General features: G+C 41.3%; 2 protein-coding genes across 2 annotated transcripts in view; both read left to right on the top strand.

Annotated features, from left to right (window-relative positions):
* The window catches only part of LOC118410940 (telomerase protein component 1-like), a 7,402-nt gene extending 1,173 nt beyond the window's left edge, over positions 1 to 6,229 (top strand). The window contains exons 3-11 of the mRNA XM_035812908.1: positions 430 to 582; positions 969 to 1,040; positions 1,510 to 1,721; positions 2,455 to 2,591; positions 3,349 to 3,493; positions 4,059 to 4,264; positions 4,506 to 4,831; positions 5,453 to 5,593; positions 6,092 to 6,229. Coding sequence (XP_035668801.1) covers positions 430 to 582; positions 969 to 1,040; positions 1,510 to 1,721; positions 2,455 to 2,591; positions 3,349 to 3,493; positions 4,059 to 4,264; positions 4,506 to 4,831; positions 5,453 to 5,479 — 1,278 coding nt within the window. The 3' untranslated portion in view covers positions 5,480 to 5,593; positions 6,092 to 6,229. The remainder of the gene's footprint in view (positions 1 to 429; positions 583 to 968; positions 1,041 to 1,509; positions 1,722 to 2,454; positions 2,592 to 3,348; positions 3,494 to 4,058; positions 4,265 to 4,505; positions 4,832 to 5,452; positions 5,594 to 6,091) is intronic.
* LOC118411019 (telomerase protein component 1-like) lies at positions 5,812 to 22,679 on the top strand. The gene is made up of 21 exons (XM_035813020.1): positions 5,812 to 5,837; positions 6,092 to 6,297; positions 7,382 to 7,520; positions 7,981 to 8,191; positions 8,719 to 8,811; positions 9,329 to 9,580; positions 11,204 to 11,358; positions 11,777 to 11,945; positions 12,269 to 13,229; positions 13,693 to 13,802; positions 14,807 to 14,970; positions 15,306 to 15,531; positions 16,530 to 16,672; positions 17,226 to 17,386; positions 18,020 to 18,172; positions 18,809 to 19,008; positions 19,569 to 19,728; positions 19,944 to 20,074; positions 20,595 to 20,719; positions 21,294 to 21,442; positions 22,591 to 22,679. Exons 1-21 carry the CDS (start codon positions 5,812 to 5,814, stop codon positions 22,677 to 22,679), a joined length of 4,023 nt encoding a protein of 1,340 aa, XP_035668913.1.

The raw sequence follows: 22,679 nt of genomic DNA, 5'->3' as shown, positions 1-22,679 counted from the left end.
TGAGGCAAACTTGCACATCTGAAACATAAAATGCAAAGTCTTGAATAAAGCACACACCTCTTGTCCACCAGTCTTGAACACATTTTGAGCTGTACAAATTCAAATTTATGTTATTTTTCTCTCTATTCCCAAGTAATTTCACATAAATAAAAGACAATGATTGTCTTAATGTTTTAGTTGGTAAAAATGTCAGTATTTCACACAATTTTTGATGTCCGATCAGTACATCTTGATAATGGAATGGCCTTAAGTGACCAAGATGTACTGACAAGACTGTATCAAAAATTTACGTGTCTCTGATCGAAGAAGCATTCTAGACTACTAACTTCTTCAATGATATTCAGAAAGGGAGTGTTTTATTTGAGAAGATAATAGTTTATCATAATGTAGACAATGAAAAATTCTAAAATCATCATTTTTTCTTCCCAGCTGACGGAGGTAGGGCTGCTGTTGGGCCTGATGTGTAAACATGCCTGTGAGGAGTCCAGCATGCACCTGGTGTCAGCTGGTCATCATCGGGCGGTCAGTCTGGAGACAGGGTCCATCCTGGAGAACGTGGAGAGGCTCAAGGGGCTCACACAGGTCAGGGGATGTCCAGTTATCATCAACTTCTGTTGCTTTTGATTGCTGGTGTGCTCTTTTTCTCTCTTCCTTCCAGCAGAAAAGGTTTACCGAAAAAGCTGGGCTGTGCACTAGGCATGGCTTCCTGGACTGGCTATCATGTCAGGGCCTAGTCTACTTAGATACCCCCATTCTTAGCTCAAATTCTTTTTTTTAAACTCGCACACACTACTTTAAGGCAAGCCTAATGGTTTCGTTTTGTATGCTAGTAGCTCAACACATGCGAGGGAAAACATTCTGCATTTTTTGCAAGATGTTGCCTTTCTAGTTACCTGCTGTGTTAGATAGGAATGTTTTATTGTACCCAAAATAGCATTAATTTGAATCCTGAAATTTGAATATTCCAGTTGATGTCTCAGAGGTCCTCTACTGGCGTTCCCATAGAGTTCCTGACAGATATGCTCAAGAACAGGGTCCAGGTAAGATGGGTTTTACATGTAGAATAGGTTTACCAATTTGTCTTTACCAACTGTTGCGTAATTTGTTTAACTTCACTTTAGTCTATATTTAGCTTTTTTGTTTACTGACAGATTGTGATACACAATAAATGATTTGAAAAACACACTATAACGATATAACGCTGGTTATCCTTTATCTATGGGTAATCTTAATGATTGTTTTTCAGCGTATTTAGGGATATGAAGTCGACGGATGGTTGTTTCAAATTGTGATATTTCCAAAATATAGCAGCTTGAACTTACATTTCGTCAGCATGATAGCCTTAAATACCCTGCTTTTGAAAACAATGAGTATACTATTAGGTTACCCTGCGGATATGGTGAACTAGGGTTACATCATCATCATTGCGGGCTGCTTGCCCGGACCAGGTCCATCCTCTCCTTCCAGATGGTTACATCATTATTTTAAGTAAAAATATGTATTTTCCAGCTGGACAATCTCTTGGTCCTGTGGAATGGCAAGTACAACAATGCCAGCCTGAATGTGAAGCTTAACAACTTTCTGGAGAAGTACCGTCGTTACGTCAACCCCAACCTGCTGTTTGTAACGGTGGATCTCAGCGGGAGGTCCTGTGGGATTGTGGACCAGGAAACACATCCCAACGATATCCACATTGCTGGGTACAGCGACCAGATTCTCAGGTAACTTTTTATTTCCTCCCTTGTCAACCTTGCCAAGAAGGTTGTTTATTGGTCTGTTTGTGAGCTAGCTATAGAAATATAGATTTATGAAGGAAGATGCAGTGTCATCATATTTTTAAAATTTCATAGAAATTTGATGCACTAGTCTTTCCTATCATCTTAGATGGTTATGAAAACATGCCATTCAAATAATGATTAATTCTTAATATAATTATTGCAAAATAAAAACTGTACAAACTGTGTATTTTACTTTGAAGTAAAATACACAGTTTGTACAGTTTAGACATACTTTTTTTAGCCAAGCCAAGATTGGGAAAATGTGTACTATCTAAGAATTCATATCATGGTTTTTACAATGTCATTTGAAAGAACATATTGGGTCATGAATATAATTATGATTATAGGCATTAAGAAATTACCCAATGGCCATGTGTTTGAGAAGAGCCACACCAAAGTTTAGCATGTTAAAAAATTCTCACCACACTTAGTGATAAGAGAAGGGCTATCCCGGTAAGCTTTCGTGTACAATCTGGTGTTAGTCAGCTTTTACTCACACAACTATACAGAACTGATCTGTTTTATGTTTAAAAGCTGTCTATAGATTATGTAAAAAAAAAAAACTTTAAAATCTTAGGTCAAGATGATCAGTATTTAGTTATGAGAATATCTTTTCAATTTGAATGCATCAAAAATGCACAACATTAACACTGTTGTGTTTCTTTCTTTACCCCAGGTTTATAGCAGAGAGAGGTAGCGGTGCCCAGCTGACCCATGTGGAGAACATTGACCAGGCTTACAACCTGAAACCTGTGCCTACTGCAGCCATCTCCAGATCTACTGCAGCTGCACAAGAACTGCAGACTACTGCAGGTTTGTAGACACTGTAGATCTTTGTTTAATCCTGGCTAAGGCTTAGGTCACATTTCCAAACCGGGCAGCTTTCGGGAGCAAAAAGAATGATTTATTAAAAGACATCAAAATACACAAAATGTCAAAATAAGATTCATGGGAATGATCTGTGTATATTTCTAAGTATATAATTATCAGTTTAATTTTTTGTTTCTTAAAACATTCTGACTGGGCCCCTTTTGGAAATATGACCTAAGCCTATTAGGCATCTTGGCTGGGCCTGCATGCACCTGTCTTTTGGAAGGAATAAAAAATTGGGGTCTAGTGTTTGAGGGGCTGACTCAAGAATGTTAGAGGGAAGGACACAATTGCTGTCCTACACTATTTGTGCCACTATAAGCACTACAATTGTCTGAACAAAGGGACAAATACATTGTCCATATACATGTAAGGTTGTAAGGGTATAATTTTGTTACACGTATCAGTGAAAACTTACACATTCATATGAAAATTGGGTTGTGGTCAATATAGGTTGTGGTCAAACATGGATAGGGATCTTGAGATGGTAGTCAGCAATGTCTCTAGCTGAAATGCTCACAAAGAGTACTTTACAGAAATATTTCTACAAAATGTTGTGGTCTTTCATGTACTACAAGAATCACCCATTTTCAGCGTAGCTGCATGATCCTAACAAATTGCACAAGCCTCTATTTTATGGCACTTACATGTATGGTACTTGGCAATGAATACAATATTATTATGTGACTGTATTTGACAGATTTGTCTGTGGCTCGACCGCTGACCGTTCCAAAGTGGAGAACTGCTCGTGTGTTCATCTCCTCCACATTCCGTGACATGCACGGGGAGAGGGACCTGCTGACACGGTTTGTCTTCCCAGAACTGCGGGCACGTGCTGCAGAGAGGTATTGTTATGATATCTTTTTCCTGAATATATAATTCTCGGATGCATTGGGGAAGGAATAACTGTATATTGCTCTCCTCTCCTTATTCAATATAAATGTACAATCTATCGAAAACATAATCCATTCTACATTCAGACTCTGTTTGAGTTACAAGAGCTTGGTGATTCAATATTTATAATTAAAGTATTACTTGTAAAATATTCAAGTCTAGTCAACCAATTACCTGAAAAAAGGACTTTCTTTGACATTGGATGATACAGGTTTGTAATTCTCCCTTGTAATTTTCTACTTTCATTGACATTGTCATGATGTTGTAAAAAAAAATCACTTTTTTATGTGATATGCCTGGGGACCCAGAATCTAATCATTACTTTGATAGATCTAGCTGTAATAAATACATAATTACTAAGTACAATACATGCGTCCCTGCATAGCTTCCTCAGATAAACTGTTCAATGTCAAACATTGCTATGCACATTTTAACACTTTCTGGCAAAAACTTCTTTGCAGATTTCAAAGTTGTGGAATTTCCTGTAATATCTTCAATTGTTGTTTTCTCCAATAGGTTTGTCCATATCCATGAGGTTGATCTACGCTGGGGTATAACAGAGGAGGAGTCTCGTAGTGAGAAGTCCATTGAGATCTGTCTGAGCGAGGTCTCGCGCTGTCAGTTCTTCCTGGGGATCCTGGGAGAACGATACGGCTGGGTACCGGACAACTACGTCGCTCCAGACACGCCAGAGTTTGATTGGCTGAAGACATATCCAGCAGGTGAGTTATGAAAATCAATGAAACACAACTTGAATTTGCTAGACTAAGTATAAGGTTTTAGTATTGAAGTTGAGCAAAATCTCTTTTGAAATTATTTGCAAGTTGACTAAATGTTCCTACATGCCACAAATTTCTTTATATGGCGTTTTAAAGTTTTTAAACTAAAGTCAACGCTTTTGATTGATTTGTTAAACATAAAGAAAAAGTATTTGGTGTTAAGTCTTGTTTTCATGTATTCCAGGACGTTCCATGACAGAGCTGGAAATCTACCATGCTGCCCTGTCCGACCCGACGGCTGCGCAGGGGAAGGCTTTCTTCTACTTCCGTGACAATTCATTCCAGAGTGAAGTTGGTGGAAAACATCGAGAGAGTTTCATCGCAGAGTCTTCCTCCGCTGAGGAAAAGATGGCGAAGTTAAAAAACAGGATTCGAAAAAGCGGGCTGGAGGTGCATGATGGGTATCCCTGCAGCTGGGGAGGAGTGGTGGATGATGGGAAGGCGATGGTGTCTTGGACTGGAAGAGTTCGGAATGAGGGTGCTGAACAACCTGTGGAACGCTGTGGTCAGGTGTGTTAAACTACATTGTAGATTCTGCTCAGAGATACATAGTACTAGTCTGAAAATACATATTCTGCATCATTCTTGTATTGCCTTGTATGGCAGAGTGGCTTAGGTAGCTGATACAAAATTTAGAGGACAATGGTTCGATTCCTAGCATTCCCAGCATGACAATGTGACCTTGGAAAAAGCAATCTATGTGACTTTCTTCACTGACTCCCTGATTTTGGTTGAGGACGAGGTAAAAGCCAGTTGAAAGAGAGGAATGAGTTCCACCTTCCAATACTGTGCCCTAGACACAATGAAAACAACCCACTGCATCCATGGCCCCCAAAAGGCTATGGAACTACTTTACTCTGTGATGGTTAATGAGTCAGCACCAAGGACAGGCTCAATTTGTTAAACTCACATTACTTTTGATGGAGAGCTTTGACTGTGTCACTAGCAGTAATGTAAACCTGCTGCTTTGCAATATTGGCATATTTGCTATATATTCACCTAACTCTGTGCACTGGGGGTGGATCCCCAGTCTGTTCATGTTTTGGGGGTTCCATTCTCATTTTAGATGGTGACACACCTTGCAACAGAATCATAATAAACATCGTTACTGTACCTTATTTGTTACCAAAGGGAGTTTCCTCTAGAAGAGTCTACTGATGACAGTAACAATGAGACCAGTCTTCACAAGGCCTTCTGTCTGGAGGAGGCAGGGAGGTTTGTGGGAAGGGACAAACTCCTGAAGCAGTGTGCTGCAGAGATCTCTCTGTGCAAGTAAGTTAAAACTTTCAACATCATGATTTCTATGGCATGAAAACATGAAAAATGGATTCTGACATATTACGTTGGGCATATCTGAGTGTATAATTGTGCATCTGTGTGTGTTTTCAGATATTGTCAGTTTAATTCAAGAAGCTTTGGATGGATTATGATAATGATATTTTGGTACAAGATACATATAGGTCTTTGAAAGACAAGGTACAAGGCTGATTATGCCCCCCCTGGTGCGTGATCATTGGTACTGCAACACAATTTTCAATTTTTGTATCTTTTGTGCTCGAAATGCTGTGGTCTTGATGTCCTGGTGGTACATAGCATCTTATGTACTATAAAGAAAGTGCGGTGTAGGTTTGGGGTGGTCAAGTATTTAGTGTGAAACCTCAGGATGAGGCTAGGCCATTAAGAAAAAGAAACACTGTACTCAGTTGTGAGAGGTCTTTAAGTTTTTGTTGAGATTAATCAATCATCAGAGTATTAACTTTTTCTCCCCAGGAATGGTACCTTGGTGCTTGTAGGAAAGTCAGGTAGTGGTAAGACCTCGCTGGTAGCCAGACTTGTGGAGCAGTATGTGGAATCAGACAGCTGCTCGTCTCCAGAGTGTGTCCTGTTACACTTCGTGGGCGCGGCTCCCGGCTCCACGGACATGGCAGCAACCCTGACCAGGCTGTGTCAGGAGATGAAGAAGAGGTTCCTCCTTGGTAAGACTGTCACTCTCATCATTTGTCATTTACTCATCCAATTAAGGCATTCACTACATTTCTAAACCGGGGCCCGGCCCTGCAGCTTTTGGGAATGAAAAGTATGATATAAAAGTCACCAAACTACACAAGGCATAAAGAGAATAGTCTTGGGCATCGTTTGTGTATATTTTTACATATACATTTTGTATATTTTTACATATACATTTTGGACCTGCCAAAAATAATTGTTTTTGGATATAACACGATGGTCAAATTTGGCCCCAAAGTTTCCATTCGAACGTAGGGTATCGGGTTACCGGGGCTCCCGCGCGCGCGCTCCGGGGAACCTGACAGTAACTGGAACATCTTCCATCAGATCATGGTAGTTAGAAAAGCAACCCCTCGCATGTGCCACGCGTATATTAAATGAAAAATGGCAGTGTGTAAACGTCAAATCTTACCGTGTACGTGTGCTGCACAGATTTGTCGCAATGTTTTCTAAAATGTGCCTAACTGGTTGATTTAGAAAGGGTGTTTGGTGGACCAAAAAAACAAATACCATATTTAGATTGGTCCTAAATTTGACTGAAAATCCAAATCTTTTATATATATTAAGTAATAATATTAAGATCAAACTTTCTGTCTTAGGAATTTTTCAAACTCTACGTTTTCTGCGTGTTTACTGTAACAACCTGCAGATGTCCGCGGGTGACCTCCAATAGAACGCCCGTTCTGTTCGATCACGTCAGCGTTCTGTTCGATTACGTCAGATGGAACATGATTCGTGTTCTAAATCCCCACATAGAAGTCTGGAAATTTGGGGGCCAAATTTTACCATCGTGTAATAAGAAATTGTTGTATTTTTGTGTCATACACTGCATCCATCTTTCCAAGGCTATGTACATGACTGTACACTTCGTATCTTGTGTTCTAGAAGGTGTCTGAAGGTCTAACAACCCCTTCCTGTAAAAAATATGCCCAGTGTGCTTCTGCACTGAAAGAGCAAGGAAACTTGCTACCCTGAGTGCCACTGACTAGCTACTACAACGTACATAGTTTTAGATAAAAGTCTGAGGCCATTGTTCTATTCCACTCCTTACAGCCTGTGAGATTCCTGGGTCCTATAAGAACCTGATGAACCAGTTTGAGGACATCCTGAAGGCTGCTGGGAAGGTACCAGACACTCCTGTGGTCATCTTCATGGACGGACTGGACCAGATGGACGATGCACACCAGGCCAAGTAGGTCACATTCTTAATGCGGACAAGTGTCGTCATGCCATTGACTTTTGGCCATTTGTTCATCGTCGGAAAGTTCATTCTGTATAAAATTGCATTTAGGACAAGTTGGAAATTGAACAGTAATTTCCAACAATTTTCCATGAATTTTTGACTGTCACAGTCCATTATCATTTTATTGCAGTCTTTGTCAAGGAATGAACATTTCTTGGACCTGACAGCATTGAAATGAGATTTTCTAGTCATTCTATTAATTTGAAATTTCGCCATGTGTTTGCCCAATCAAAACAAATCTAAGCTGCTATACGGAGCTCCCAAACTGATATTCAGCACATTTGACACATTAGCTGTAAACTGTACATTAGACAATGTTACTATCATAATGATACAATGTAATTGATATTTCCCCCTGAAATAAAGTGACACAATTACCATGTGTTTTGTGTAAACTTTACTTTCACAGAAGTATGGAATGGTTGCCCCGCAACATGCCTCCAAACGTCAGGTTCGTTTTCACCGTAACAGAAGACCAGGACGTCTATCGCTCGCTCTCACGCCGTGATGCGACGTTCATTAACATCGGGAGCCTGGATGGGCGAGACAAAGCTGACATGGTGCGCCAGTCACTGGCAAAACACAGGAAGGCTCTGGATGAGTCACCGTTCAACAACCAGGTTAGTACCATGTTCCTTAACATTAAAGGTGCTAACCAAAGGTGGTCTTTGGTTAGTGTTGATGGCTAAGAATTTGAAATGCCCTAGATTCAAATCCCTTGTAGGCCCCAATGTTGTGACCATAAGAAAGCCACTTAAAACACATTTCCTCACTTGACTGAGATAAAACTGAGTAGTGGTAGCTTTGGTTAGGAATGTCTTCTTGGAATAAATCTTAAAAATGGAGATCCTGTGTTTGAGAAAACTTGGCTACATTTAAAGCACTCTAAACCACAACATTGGTGGATCATTTTACACTCTGGCCTTCAGGTTGACACCTTGGAAAGGTGATTGTCACCAGTCCTATCAAATTTCATTAAAAATACATTGTTAACATACATATTTGGCAATCTTCAATTATAGTTTTGTAAAATAAATTGGTGGGCCTGAAAACCTAAACAGTTATGTTGAAATTTGTATCAGGTCACCCATATGGATGTTCTACTGAATCAGATGTAACAGTTGCAATGTTGTTGCTATGGTTACAGATGAAGCTGCTTATTGGAAAGAGGGAATCCCACAATCCTCTGTTCCTGGCCTTGGCTTGTGAGGAGCTGAGAGTTTTTGGCGTCTTTGAAAAGGTGATTTTCTCTTTATTTTGATTACAATGTTTTGTGTATATAGCAATGAACTAATTTCAGGCAGTTTAGTACATGTACATGTGTAGGTAGCAAATGGGCATTGAAAAAATAAAAACAACAATTTTTTTGCTTAATAATTCATCTTCAACTGTTTGGATCTGATTTGTCTTGTGAAAATGAACTCAAACCATTTTGGCTCAAATTTACTCAAGGGATAGTTAAACTACTCTTCCACTGGTTTTTACAGAGAAGACAGACACTACTACAGTGTTTATACTTCAATGTATGAGGGAAATGAACCATGCTGTTTTGGACATGCACATTGGACACAGCTTAATAATGAATGCCTTATGGACTGCATGTGGGGTGAGCAACAAAGCTGGGATTCAAACTCATAACCTGTAGGTTCAGAGGCAGGGTTACTAGTGGTTCTACAGTAACTGCTATATATATGATGATGCTTAGTCTGATAACATCATGAACTTACGTACTATGTCGAATGTCATATTTTTCTAAGGTATCCCAAAGACTGAGAAACATGGCCCAGACAGTCACCAAACTCCTGCAGGAGATCCTACAGCGTATGGAGACAGATCACGGGCGTGACCTGGTTTCCATGTCGATGTCCCTCCTGGTAAGCATGCGGAGTGGCGTGTCCGAGGAGGACCTACTGGGCATGCTCAGTCTCTCTCGCGAGCTCGGGGAGCAACGGTACTCCGTCGATGATGTCACCAACGTGATGATGTCACCAGACAGGCAGCTGCCTCAGGTAGGGAAGAACATTATTGGTTCATCTTTTTTTTAAACAAAAACATACCTGCAGTTCCAAAGGGTTTTGGTAGAGGACCCAAACCGATGTCATTTACTCCTGAGCACTGAGCTGTCTACCATCTTTTTCATCATTTTGCCAATAAAACACTCCAGCAGTTCCAAAGGATGCTGCTAGGTAGCCCAAACTTCTGTTGCTTCTTCAAAATCACAAGAGCTATCTACCAGCTAAAAATCGCGACAATAGCTTGTCCAAAACACAAGACAGCAAAAATGGAACTTTAAACTAGAGTTCGGCGACCTCATACCTCCATGAATATTTAGAGCTTTTGTTAATTTCATGCAAATGACTTAACATTAACATGATTTATGCATGGTGTTGTTCATCATTGAATAACATATAGTACACATGTCACAAGTAAAATTCCCAATTCAGATCATTAATCATTAAGTTGTTTTGCAATTTTTGCATAAATTATGCAAAGAAATTCCTCATTTGCATATTTCATATCTGCATTATGTTCCACCGATTACAATTATCAAGTGTTACCTTTATCGAAGTCCAGTTATTGCAAACAATAGAATTATACAATTTCCTCATTAATTATGAAAATTAAGTCCTCATTTGCATGAAATCCATATCATTATGAACATCTTTGCCCAAGCTGCAAACCTTAAATGCAGGCAATCCGTCCTTCCTTTCTGCAGTTATCCTCTTTGGAATGTCTTGACAAAAACGCCCCTGCAGTTCCACAATTAAATGTTAGGGGACTGAAACTTACCCCACTGTGTCATAACGCTAAAAGCTATCTATCACCCAAATGTCTCGACTATATCACGTCCGGGACAAGATATACATCGAAAAAACGGCTATGATAGAATATTGTCATTAATTATGCAAATGTATTCCTAATTTGCATAATTAGTATCTTGTACAACATTGCCTAAGGTACCTACATACCAAAAATCATGCAAATCAGTTGTTCCCTTCTTGATTTATCCTCGTCAGAAGTTTTTGACAAAAATGCCCCTGCTATCCCAAAACTAGACGCTAGGGGGCCCAAACTTATGTCATTATTTTCTGAGCACAAGAGCTATCTAACACCCAAAAATCGTGACCATAGCATGTTCAGAACACAGAAATAGCAAACCCGGAAGTTGCGCTGCACTACCAAGGAAAGCTGCTAGGGGGCCCAAAATCTAATCATTTCTAGATTTTGTCACACACAACCAACACTGTTACACCAAGTATGAAACCAAGTGACCCTGCCGTTCTTGAGTTATCTTGTTTACACACACACACACACACACACAGACAGACAAACGCAGGGTAAAATATAACCTCCATGAAATGACATTTCATGGAGGTAAAAAAGCCACTATACCTAGGAAAGCAAAGCAGCCAGTGCACTGAGTTTGCCCACAATGATCCTTGTAGGCAATCTTTGTCATTGAAGTTGAGACCTAACCACATACGATGTTCATAACACTCCACAGCTTTATGACTAACATGCTGTGAATCCACAAACATTACTGTAACAATGTCAACACATTGCATTTTCAACTCCTTCCTTTATCCATAGTCAGTTCTAACAATTAGGCATCTGCTGTGTTCTCCCCCTAGGCAATCTTTGCCCATTTGGTGCGAGGCTTGCAGACATTCCTGCAGCCCACAGTACAGCAGTCCGGCTCCAAGCTTCTCAGTCTGGCCCACAGTGAGTTCCTGAGGGCTGTCACACAGCGTTACATCAAGCCTGGGGGGACTGAATTCCAGTCTAGGTCAGTATTTGCTGTTTTAGGAAAATTCAATCTCTGCAACTGAATGAAATTGGAGATATACTTTTGGACATTCGTTTTATTCAAAATTGTTCAGTGAAAACACGGGGAAAGATAAAATGCATATGAAAAATCTTGGTCTGCTAAGAAACAAATATGACGATAATTGAACGTTAACACAGTCAACATCCACTGAAGAAGTAGAAGATGGATAACAAAAAAAAAGAGGAAACAGACAAGTTGGGTACAATCGATCACGAAAAACTACCAGACTACAGTACATTCAGCAGACGTGTGAAAACATTAAAATTAATCAGATGTTCCAAGAATAAAAAATTAGACTGTGACTTTTAGAAGTAAAGAGCCATGTAATGTGTTCAATATACATGTTAACCATTGATTGCTGCCTGCTATTCTCCAGACTCCACTGCCTGATTTCTGGTTACCTGCTGACCTGTGGAGACCCAGGCAGGGATGGCTCCTGGACAGGCACCCACACCATGGCCACCTCGGAACTGCCCTACCACCTGGCCAGTGCAGGGGCCTTTAGGCAGTTGGAAGAAGTGCTGACAAACCTTAACTTTGTCAAGGTACAGTTCTGAAAACAGTTTTACCCATTTGACGTTACAGCTGCTAAAACAGAGAAGTCAATTTTTCTTTATCATAAATGATAAAGTATTTGTCTCCCAAAAAATGCCAAAAAATTCAGAAATCTGGAAACTGAGAGAAAAAATTATTAAGAGTCAATTTCTGTGGTACTACATTCAAAGTGATAATTGCGTTCAGGCCAGGTCTTTACATGACTTTTGTATCAATGTCAACTTTCACTTACTTATAGAGTAGCTCGGTTTCTATTACTGTTAAGTTAATGAACCAAAAATGATTAAATAAGACATTACTTTTTCTTTGATAGACGAAGTGCATGATGGGAATGGCCGCCCATCTCATGGAGGACTATCAGGCCCAAGGCTGCCCGTCGCTCACCAGAATCAACGCCCGCATGCAGACCAAGTTCCTGGCTGATCCAAGAGTGCAGCAGTTTTCCTCCTTTGTGTCCAGAAATCTTCACATACTCAGCACCTACCCTGCACTGACACTCCAACAGGCAGCAAACGAACCGGCCACCTCTGCACCTGCCCAGGCTGTCACCTCTCTCCTAGACAACAAGTCAGCCACTGGATTCCACATGGTGAGACAGCTTAACAGGTCAGAGGTCAGCAATCCCTGTTATAGGATCCTAGACTCCTTTGGCGATGCCGTTACCTGTGTAGCTGTTTCCCCAGATGGGAAGGTTTTTGTCTGTGGGACTGAAGATTGTGTTGTTAACCTCTACGAACTCGCCACCGGAAAGCAGCTGAAATCGTTTGTCGGACATGCGAACAAGATCACCGATTGCTGCTTCGTAGGGACCGACAAGATTTGCAGCACATCAGCTGATGGTACCCTCTGTATCTGGGACGTGAGCGGTGGCTATCGGATTTCATCACTGACCAATCACAAGCGCCGTACCAACTCCTGCTGCTCGGACCCCCGTGGGAAGTTTGTCGTCTCTGCGTCCTGGGACTGCACTATCCTGATTTGGAAGGTTGATTCCAACGATAAGAAGTACACGACACAGTTCCGTGACAAGCGACCAATCAACTGTGTAGCCTTCCACCCTGAAGACGACAAGATCGTCACCGGATGCTGGGACTCGACCTTGAAAGTGTACGACACCCTGAATAAAAAGAGGATAGCAATAATCCGAGGTCACAGCAGTTCCGTAAGGGACGTGGCGTATTCTCCAAATGGCCGCCATCTTGCTTCTGCTGCCCTCAGTGGTGAGGTCAAGCTGTGGTCAGCTGAGACTGGAACTCCAGTCGGAGACCTAACAGGTGAGATACTGAGATACCAAGGCACAGAGTGGCACCTGCTTATAATGCAGTTGATCTAAGTTCTGCACTACTAATTCTGAAGCATTATGTTACAAAAGATTCCACTCTATGAAGAACAGTATATCTGCCTATGTATAGCTGGAATAACTGTTCTTGAGTAACACACTAGCTTCTGGATCTGTCAACACAACCACCCTTTTGAATATCTAAATCTGTGTAACCGGTATGCTGGCCCTTAGGAGCAACACAATGGCTCTGTGTATCTGCCTTTTGTGGTGTCACACATTCAAGCTGTTGAGGAATGCGGCATGGCAGCAGCTGGTTATAATTGATCTGTCATACCCATGCTTTGCATATCTATTTGTGAGCATTGTCTAAAGCTACCTTAAACTGGTTCTAGGAAAGGACAATTCGAACATGTCAATGATCCAGACAACTGACAACATTGTATTCTCCCACCCAGGGCACTGCGGACAGATCAACCGGCTGACCTTCTCCCCTGCTGGACATCACCTCATCACCGTCGGCAACGACCACAAGGTCAAGGTGTGGGCTGGCAACCTGGGCAAACAGGTAAATATTACAGGAAATTTGGTCTTTTCTTTAGGAATGCAAATTTTCTATAGCATGCTTTAAAAAACACTGAATGTTTCTTATGATCAGAAGATTTTGAGTAATCTCCAGACAGATCCTACAATGGCATAAAATAGTACCAAACTGGCCGAGGAGCGTAGTCAGCTAAGGGGTGTCCGTATGCCATGTAGATCGAAATACGCTGCTAAGCCCGCTTCACTCCTCTGCCAGCTTTTGATACTACTGTAATTCACTTTGTCTTCTCGGTACCAAACTTTCACGGTCTCAGAAAATTTAACTTGTTCTCGGAACTAAATGTTCACTGTCGCGGCAAGTGCACATGAAAAAAGTCTGTGAATTATTTGTTATCAGTAATGATAAGTTCACGTTACAGTCGTCACTGTGAAAACCGTTAACATAACAGTACATTGAAAAAATCAGGAATTACAGTATCTTATGCTGCCGTAGGATCTGCTTGGAGATTAGATTTTGAGCACACTTGATTCTTAACATTTGAATCTCCCTACATATTCTTTATTGCTCAAATATGTACATTGTGTAAGATCTAATCCTCTTTGGAATGACACACAAACGGTGTTGTAAAGGATAAATGTATTTGAGATTACTGACCAGTCAAAGATTTAACACTTGCAGGCCTTTAACATCAAATTGTTTTCACCTAGTAAGAAGTTTATACAGGGACTCCCATCTTTGCTCTGAGCATGAAAAATCACCTCAGAATGAAGTCTTGCTGATATAATTTCAATTACTGTTTATGAAAATAAAACTGATCTCAATGCAGTTAAGGATCTCTGAAGAAAAATTCCCCTAGGTCTTTTTGTAACAAGCATGTGAACAGTGGACCACAGCTTAATTATCGGTCCCAAGGGCTGCTACCTTTTTTAAAAGCCTGCACATCAGTTAGATAACAACAGCTGGGATTTGAACTCGACTAATAGTATGCATATCATGCACACCTATAAGTAAGTTCCTCTTTTCTACAGATCGACTGCTTTGGCAACAAAGACCTGAGCTTTGCTCTGAGTGTGGCCATTGGTCCATCAGGAGAGGATGTTGTCGTTGGTTACCATGACAGCACTGTCCGTCTGGTTGCCATTGATACAGGTCTGGAGAAATGGTCTGTCATTCCCCATAATGCACCAGTGAGGTAAGTACTATTAACCATGCTTTGTTAAAGTTTGTTTATACATGACTTTTGTACAGCTTTTCAGCATTGAATCATTTAAAATATCATGCTATTTTTCAATTGACTGTCTGTATTTTCTTGTCATTTTCATTATGGCTGCAAGAGAGCAATTTCTTCTAAAAATGGGGCAAAGTTCAAATCGCATGCGGTGATGTCAGTCACAAATGCTGTGAACACAGATAAATCATGGAATGACAAAGTTAAATCATATTCTAGGTACACTGGGATGGCTGGCAGAGCATTTGTGGAGAAGATAAGCAATGGCCTCTTTCATAACCTTTACCTATTTCCAACAGGTGTGTGACATGGATAGATGACAACAGCATCATCACTGGGTCAGATGACTCCCACCTGTCTGTCCTGTCAGCCATTGATGGGTCAAAGGTCATGACCTTGGTGGGTCACACAGGCTCGGTGACTGACGTGGCCTACACGAAGCTGGAATCGCTCGCTGTGTCTGCCTCTGCAGACTTCACCGCTATCGTGTGGAGGATCCCAACTGTACAGACCATCAAGAAATCTGTAAGAGTTGTTCTATAAAACAAGTGTAATCTGAAAGTACTGTTAGTTCAAACTACAGTAGAATCATGTTAAGTGCATGACTGATTTGTCAGTGGATTTTATGCAATTGCCAGGTTTAGTCCATTAGTCCTCGGAAACCACATGAGCAACACTGGCCACAAACAGAAAACTTAATGTTAATTTTAAAGTTAATTTTGACTGTTTTTCCCTTGCCTGTGTTCCTTTGTGGTGCTGATGTCAGGCAGGACTGCCCGTATGTAGTACCTTGACATGAATTTTACTATAGAAACTACATTTCTATGGAACCATTCAGAGATGATTTCAAAACTGAACTGATTTAACGCCTTTTGACAGACCCTTGTCAGCACACTTCTGGCGTTGTGATTTTCATGACATATTTCAGGTCAGTCACCCTCACACTCAGGGTTGACATCGTGGCAAAGCCTAACGATATCACCCCTGACAATTCAGCCAGGGTATTTGGGTATTTGGGGCGCCCTGCTTATGAATATTAATGAGCTTGCCTGATTTGTCGCGGGCCAATCAGCGACCGGATTGCAAGTTTCGAACAAACAGCGTACGGCGCGGCGTGTACAAAGATCTGTTTATCTTTGCGTGATGGTAATGTTTTTTTTTTCGTATGCTAGGTCGGTACATGTATACGGTGATGCCGTGGTTACCCTATACCCACAGAACCGACAAATGTTAAATTTGGTACCTGATAAAGACGTCTGGACGCTGAAAGAACGTTACGCCGGTACTGTTATCTTGCTCTTGAATATTAATGAGTCGCCTTATATGGCGCCTTTCCGAGCTTTCGACAACAAAAAGCCAGTTGGTTAGAAGCCACGCCCCAAATACCCAAATACCCTGGCTGAATTGTCAGGGGTGATATCGTTAGGCTTTGCCGCGATGTCAACCCTGAGTGTGAGGATGAGGTCAGTATGTCATGTGCAGTTAGCCTTAAACTGACCTGTATCCAATGTTGTTATCTCCAGGCCATGCCCTATGAGGTAAAACCCAGGTGTGTGTTACGAGGCCATGGTGGACCTGTGACCTGTTGTGCCTTCAGTGGAGACTGTAGGTCTGTGGTGACAGGCAGCAGGGACAAGACACTGCGCCTCTGGGACATCAAATCTGGGTAAGAATATTTATGGGTTACTGTTATATAGGACACACCGATTCATGTTTTTTTTTGTAGAGCTATAAAAATGACTATATCATAAAGCTAAGCCCCTATAAAGACCTGACATATAATGAGCTGATTTAGCAGTCAGTTACCAATCTATGCCCCATTTGCATGATTGTATGTGTACACTGCCTTCAAGCCTTAGACTCTACAATAATGGGCTGGAGCCAAACTTCCAATTCTCCAAGTATCCTAGTACACCAAGCCGGGAGTACCGGGAGTCCTTACATCATGCTAATATTCATAACCTGTGAACACACCAGCTGATTACTGTTACTAACTATACCTTAAAGTTTGTTTTCACAAATAAATTAAATTTAAAGATAGTATTGATAGGTCCTGGCAAACAGTGTCTGAGGATAAGTCTGAGTGTACATTTATCTATGGTTACTGAACAGCAGTTTTGGTCTTTCCATACTCAAGAGCTTTCACAAAAACTAAGCTCTTTTGTAAAGCCTCGTTAGAGGCACAATGCTTATATTGTATCATACCTGTGTTTGTGTAGCCCTGACCCCCAGCCCACTAGGGTGATCTCAGAGTGCCACCAGGACTGGATCACGTCCTGTGCCTGGTCAGAGACCGGAGACTACGTGGTCACAGCATCCAACGACTTCACCCTCAAACTGTGGGACATGAACTCTGGCAAGGAGAAGGTCAAGTTCGTGGGTGAGTATGTGTAACAAATACTACAATTTGTAAGAGGAGGTAAGTAGCTATGTACAACGCTATCTGTGCAATATACAAGGAGGTTGAAAATGCACACATACATAATCATGCACTTGTCAATGATTTGTTAAGATGGAACATGAAACAACAACTGCTTATTGTGACTTCTTATCTCCTCTTACAACTTAGTAATTACAATCTTCAGAAAGTAAGGTCAATTTTGCCTTGGAGTCTTCACTACCCATTGTCTCTATTGAGTATGGCTTGAAGAGTCCTTACACCTGTTCAATGTCCACTGTTTTAATATGTTGTGTTGTGAAACTAACTTGAAGCTAGCTCATTACATGTTTTCCAACAACACAGTCTTTTACCTGGGGTTCTATGTATCATCGATATACTTTACTGTTCTGTCCTAAGGCCTGAGCTGCATCTTATGTAATCCCTATGGCCCCTATAGATCTCTAGCCACAGTGTCATCCCACATCTTTAGATCATGGCCACTTTTTTTATTACTGGAAATCGCGGTACTGTAGAATGTTGTCTTCATTTTTTTTCCTGCACATTTCATTGATTTTGTTTGGCCATATGTTGTACTGAAATAATGTATCTAATACTGACTGTATTGCCCTTTAGGTCACACCAGTGCCATCAACTCAGTTGCCACCAGCCATGGCTGTGTCGTGTCGGCCTGTTATGACGGGACGGTCAAGGTGTGGTCCCACAAGGGCGATGAGATAACTACGCTGTACGGACATGATCTGAGAGTCAACGCATGTGATCTGAGAGGTATGACATCTGAGAGAAAAGTTACTCCAAACTTAATCATGAACAATTAACTTTTTTTACATTTTATGTTATGCATTCTGTTATTTTCCAAACAAAGTTTGAAAGCGCTTACTTTCTAGTTATAGTTACTTTTTGTGTGACGATATCACAAGGTTACTACTCTCACTTAATCCCATTAATCTCACTAACTTTACTAAAAGCATGTGATGCATTCAAATTGAGAGATTTCTCCCTTGTTTGTGTATTCCTGATGATTCTGGTGTATTCCGGTAAACAGCCCAAAGACATGGGTCTGGCTGACTGTTTTCAGTATCGCTGAGTTAGACTGACTTGCTGTTGTGTATCTGCAGGGTGTTTGGCCCAAAAGCCACTGAGGTCATGGGGTTAAATTCTATCATGCTAGCAATCTTGTTCTCTTGGGAAAGGCACTTTGCTTGACTTGCCTCAATCCATCCAGGATTAAAAAGGGTACCTGACTCTCATTGGGGACATAAAATGAAGTGTGAGGAGAAGGATGGGCTCTGCCTCCAAATACCCTGTCCTATAGATTGGATAAAAACCCACTGCCCCAATGGCTTTAAAAAGGCTATAGGATTACCTAACTCTGACTTGCACAATTGTTGAACACTTTATCAGTGACTGTAGAGGAAGAAGAAACTCCTGAGGACGAGCCAGAGATCTCGGACTGGAGTGTTGCCGTGGAGACGGAGGAGTGGGAGGAGGAGCACAGGAAACGGAAGGTCGGCGCCAAGAAGAAGGAAGAGTCAAAGGTCACCCAGGTTACCATGGTGACAGCAGGGGATGATGGGACAGTGAGAATCTGGAAACCACTAGAGGTTAGTCATCAGTTTTGGCAGTTGAAATTTCAAAATAACTGTCAAATTAAAATTGAGTGTCTAGAGTATCTTCTAAATTCATCTTCAAGGAAGGAGCTTTATTTGCATAATCAATGAGACAAAATGAAACAATAAATTAACAAGTTCTCAAAAGATTTCATTGAGGTATGAGGTCTCTGAACTCTTGCTCCTGCAGTGTTACTTAGCTTTTAAAAGGACTTCATACCATTTGATGAATAATCTCCAAGCAGATCCTACGGTAGCATAAGATAGTATCAAAAGCTGGCAGAGGAGTGAAGTCGGCCTAGGAGTGTGCTTGGCTACTGGGCTACCAACATGGCAAATGTATACCTCTTCATTGACTGCACTCCTTGGCCAGTTTGGTATCTTATGCCATCATAGGATCTGCTTGAAGATTATAGATAAACTGGTAAGCAAGTTAGGTGAATAAGAATAGCCTAAATACATGCATTAGGAACTTACATAACCTGTAGTATTAATGTACAAGTCATATATTCTATTGATAGTAAATTTTTTAATATTTCAACTTCATTTTTCAGGGCAACGAGATCAGGACTCTTACGGGTCACTCTGACAGGGTACTCGGTGTTGCCATGGCAACCAACAACCACATTGTGAGCAGCTCGCTGGATGGTACAGTGCGACTGTGGAACCCTGACCTGAAACAAGCTGGGGAGGACAGCTTCTCCCATGATGCAGGTGAATGATGGAAAATTCCTTCTTGATCCAGTTAAACTAAAAATTTGGTATTTGCTCTTATCAAGAGCAGAAATACAGAATATGCTATCATATTCAGGGTTTAGATTGCAATCTGGCAGAATCGAAAATTTCACCATTAGAGATAAGTTCACAGTTCGGAGTCTCTCCCCACAGATAGATTGCAATCCTAACGCCTCATGCTTTATTCCTGACAGAGGTGACCGGTGTTGTATTCCTCCCAGCGGACAGTTATGTGGTCACCTGCAGTAGGGACGGCACTATTGCATTGTGGGAGCTGGACCTAGAGAAAGGGTCACAGTTCAACTCAAAGAAATGCAGCATACAGGTAATTATAGGTGATTAAGAAAATTCTGTATGACGTGCATGATAGTGCATCTTATAGTCTGAGTTAAACCTAATAGTATATATTAAGTGACCACCTGGCCATTGACATACAATAAAAAATTGTTACTGAACAACCACCTCTACAGGGGGACTGTCCGGCCATTTGTACTATGACTCAGTCTACAAAAGGACCATGAGGCCATTGATACTGTCAACCTTTTACTAGTGACCACCTGTATAATGTACTTAATTATTAAGGATCCCCTCACTCACTCACTTATGGCAAGTATTGTCACTCTCTCTGAGGAACCCCTCCCTTTGATAGTTACATTCAAACCTGCACTTCACATGCCCAATATTTAATAGATGTTACTTCCGGGGAATGTCCTGTTCCAGTTATATAACCAAGCATGGCACACAGGACATACATTGTCTATGTCTATCTGTATATTTGGGCTTGGTTTTTAGTTTATTAGAATTATAGGTAGTATGTCATATCATATTTAAATGTTTGTTTCCAGGGCCATGCAGGCAGACCTGTGACTGCTGCATGCTTTGTGAAGGGTGCGACGTTTGCCACAGCCTCTGATGACGGGTCTGTCAAGGTGTGGGCCGTCACGCAGCAGAAAGACAAGACCTTTTTGAAGTAAGTCTGAGAATTCAGTATCTTCTTCCTGCATTTAAGCTCATTTATCTATTATAGTTTTAAATGCTTGTTTACTAGGTTCAGTATGCTCTCTATTGTTGAATAATATCTAGAGCATCCATGAAACATTTCATCAGGTTTGGTAAATCATTGGATATAGCAAAGTTCTTTGTACATGATATTATATATAACTTGCATATAGTTACATAATATATATATTTATATATCCAGCCAGATGTATGTGATGACAGTTAGTCACCTTACCGTAAAGGGCAAAAAGGGCTACATAGTATTTACATATAAATTATGAAGAATGTTGTCCCAAATGTGACTAAGTTTACTGTATAATAAAAATTCCCCCCACATCACCTTAAATGACTGTAAGTCATTTAAGGTGATGTGGGGGGATATACAGTAAACTTATTCACATTTGGGACAACATTCTTCAATGTGGTTAGGATTAGATTTTCTCATCCATACAGCAATCATCCAAAGGATGGTCCCTGAAACATTGTCTTTAATAGTATTAATGCATTGTGTACAAGTTTTAAGACTATGATGTACTGTTTTCCAGAGCTAAGCGGACCCTGACCCCACCTCAGCCCTCCCCCATTCTGAGCCTGGCTTCTAATGGACATCTGATCGTAGCAGGAGGCTGGGACGGAGTCTCTCACACATGGGACAGTGGGGGAACCTACGAGTACTACTGTAACAGCAATGGGGGTGAGGACAGTTTGTTGCATGTTTCTAGAGACTTAGTGTGTAGCGTAGTACGTAATCGTGGTGTCACTCTACAGAGGATGAACTGAACTGTAACAACAGTACTTACAGTTACTGTAAGTAATCCTGCATGTGGTTTACTACCTTGCCTCAGGACCAATTGTGAGTCTGAATCTTAGCAGTTGTTTGTCACCTGACATGTGCATTACTGAAAATGGTTACAGTCAGGACATTATGCCGTGGTCCACTATTCCTTGTGCTTGTCAAAAAGAGCAAGATGAATTTCACGGGTACTATGAACCTGTAAAAGCTGTACACAGTGTCTGCCTTCTCTGTCATGGTCAGACTGAGTGCAAGAATGGCTCCTTTTGTGTGCTGAACCCGGTGCCACTTTGCTTTGATTTGTTTTAGAACAGACTGTAACATGTTCTCAGTTAAAAACAGAAATTCTATCACACGATGTGTGGAGATTCCACACATTGTGTGGAAACCTGCACACATCGTGTGGAAACCCCACACATCGTGTGGAAACTCCACACATCGTGTGGAAACTGCAATCTGTCCTATGGCGATTGATGAGCAGCGCGTGACGCTTGTCCGTGTAAACAGCCCCTGTGACGCACGGCGGCATCACGTGTCACGTGTTGCCTCCAGGGTTGGGCGTACGACAGACATTGGGCAGTTTGCGGCATCACTGAAAGTGCCGATGTCGTAGGCAGCCCACTTTCGCTTTGCAGTAGGTCAGGGGTCATATGCGAATGCCTGAGACCTTTCCCACCCTTGATTCAACCCACGCCACACTCGTCTGGTCACCAGGGTTCACGGCTGTGCGCTGCAGTGTGATGTGTTGTGGTGCGCCATGAGAGTCGCAGTGGGTTTGTGTGAACCGAAAACTATCCTAGGCTACTTTCCTAGGGGAATCATCATATGTCGCGCAAATTCCCTCCTATGAACCGGTGGTAGTATGTTCTACCTTCGGTCTTATGTATGTTCTAGGTATATTCCATCAAAAGTGTGCAGTATTTAACTAAACTACTATAGCGCCCACCATCTCTGTTCAGGGATGGTTGTAAAGCTCTGATGTAGATGGCTTCTTTGATCTCTCTAGCAAAAAAGTTTGGCTCTATGTCCAAGATTTTAACTTTGTCCAGTGAAACCGAATGACCCGGTGATTCTATGTGAATATGTTGGGAAAGTTCTGAGGTTGTTGAACTCGGGCGTCTGTGCTCAGGGAACCTGA

Source organism: Branchiostoma floridae, chromosome 3 (genome assembly GCF_000003815.2).
Source record: "Branchiostoma floridae strain S238N-H82 chromosome 3, Bfl_VNyyK, whole genome shotgun sequence".
In the NCBI taxonomy this organism is placed as follows: Eukaryota; Metazoa; Chordata; class Leptocardii; order Amphioxiformes; family Branchiostomatidae; genus Branchiostoma; species Branchiostoma floridae.
Note: the sequence above shows the minus strand (reverse complement) of the source record. Positions and strands in the feature narration are given on the sequence as shown.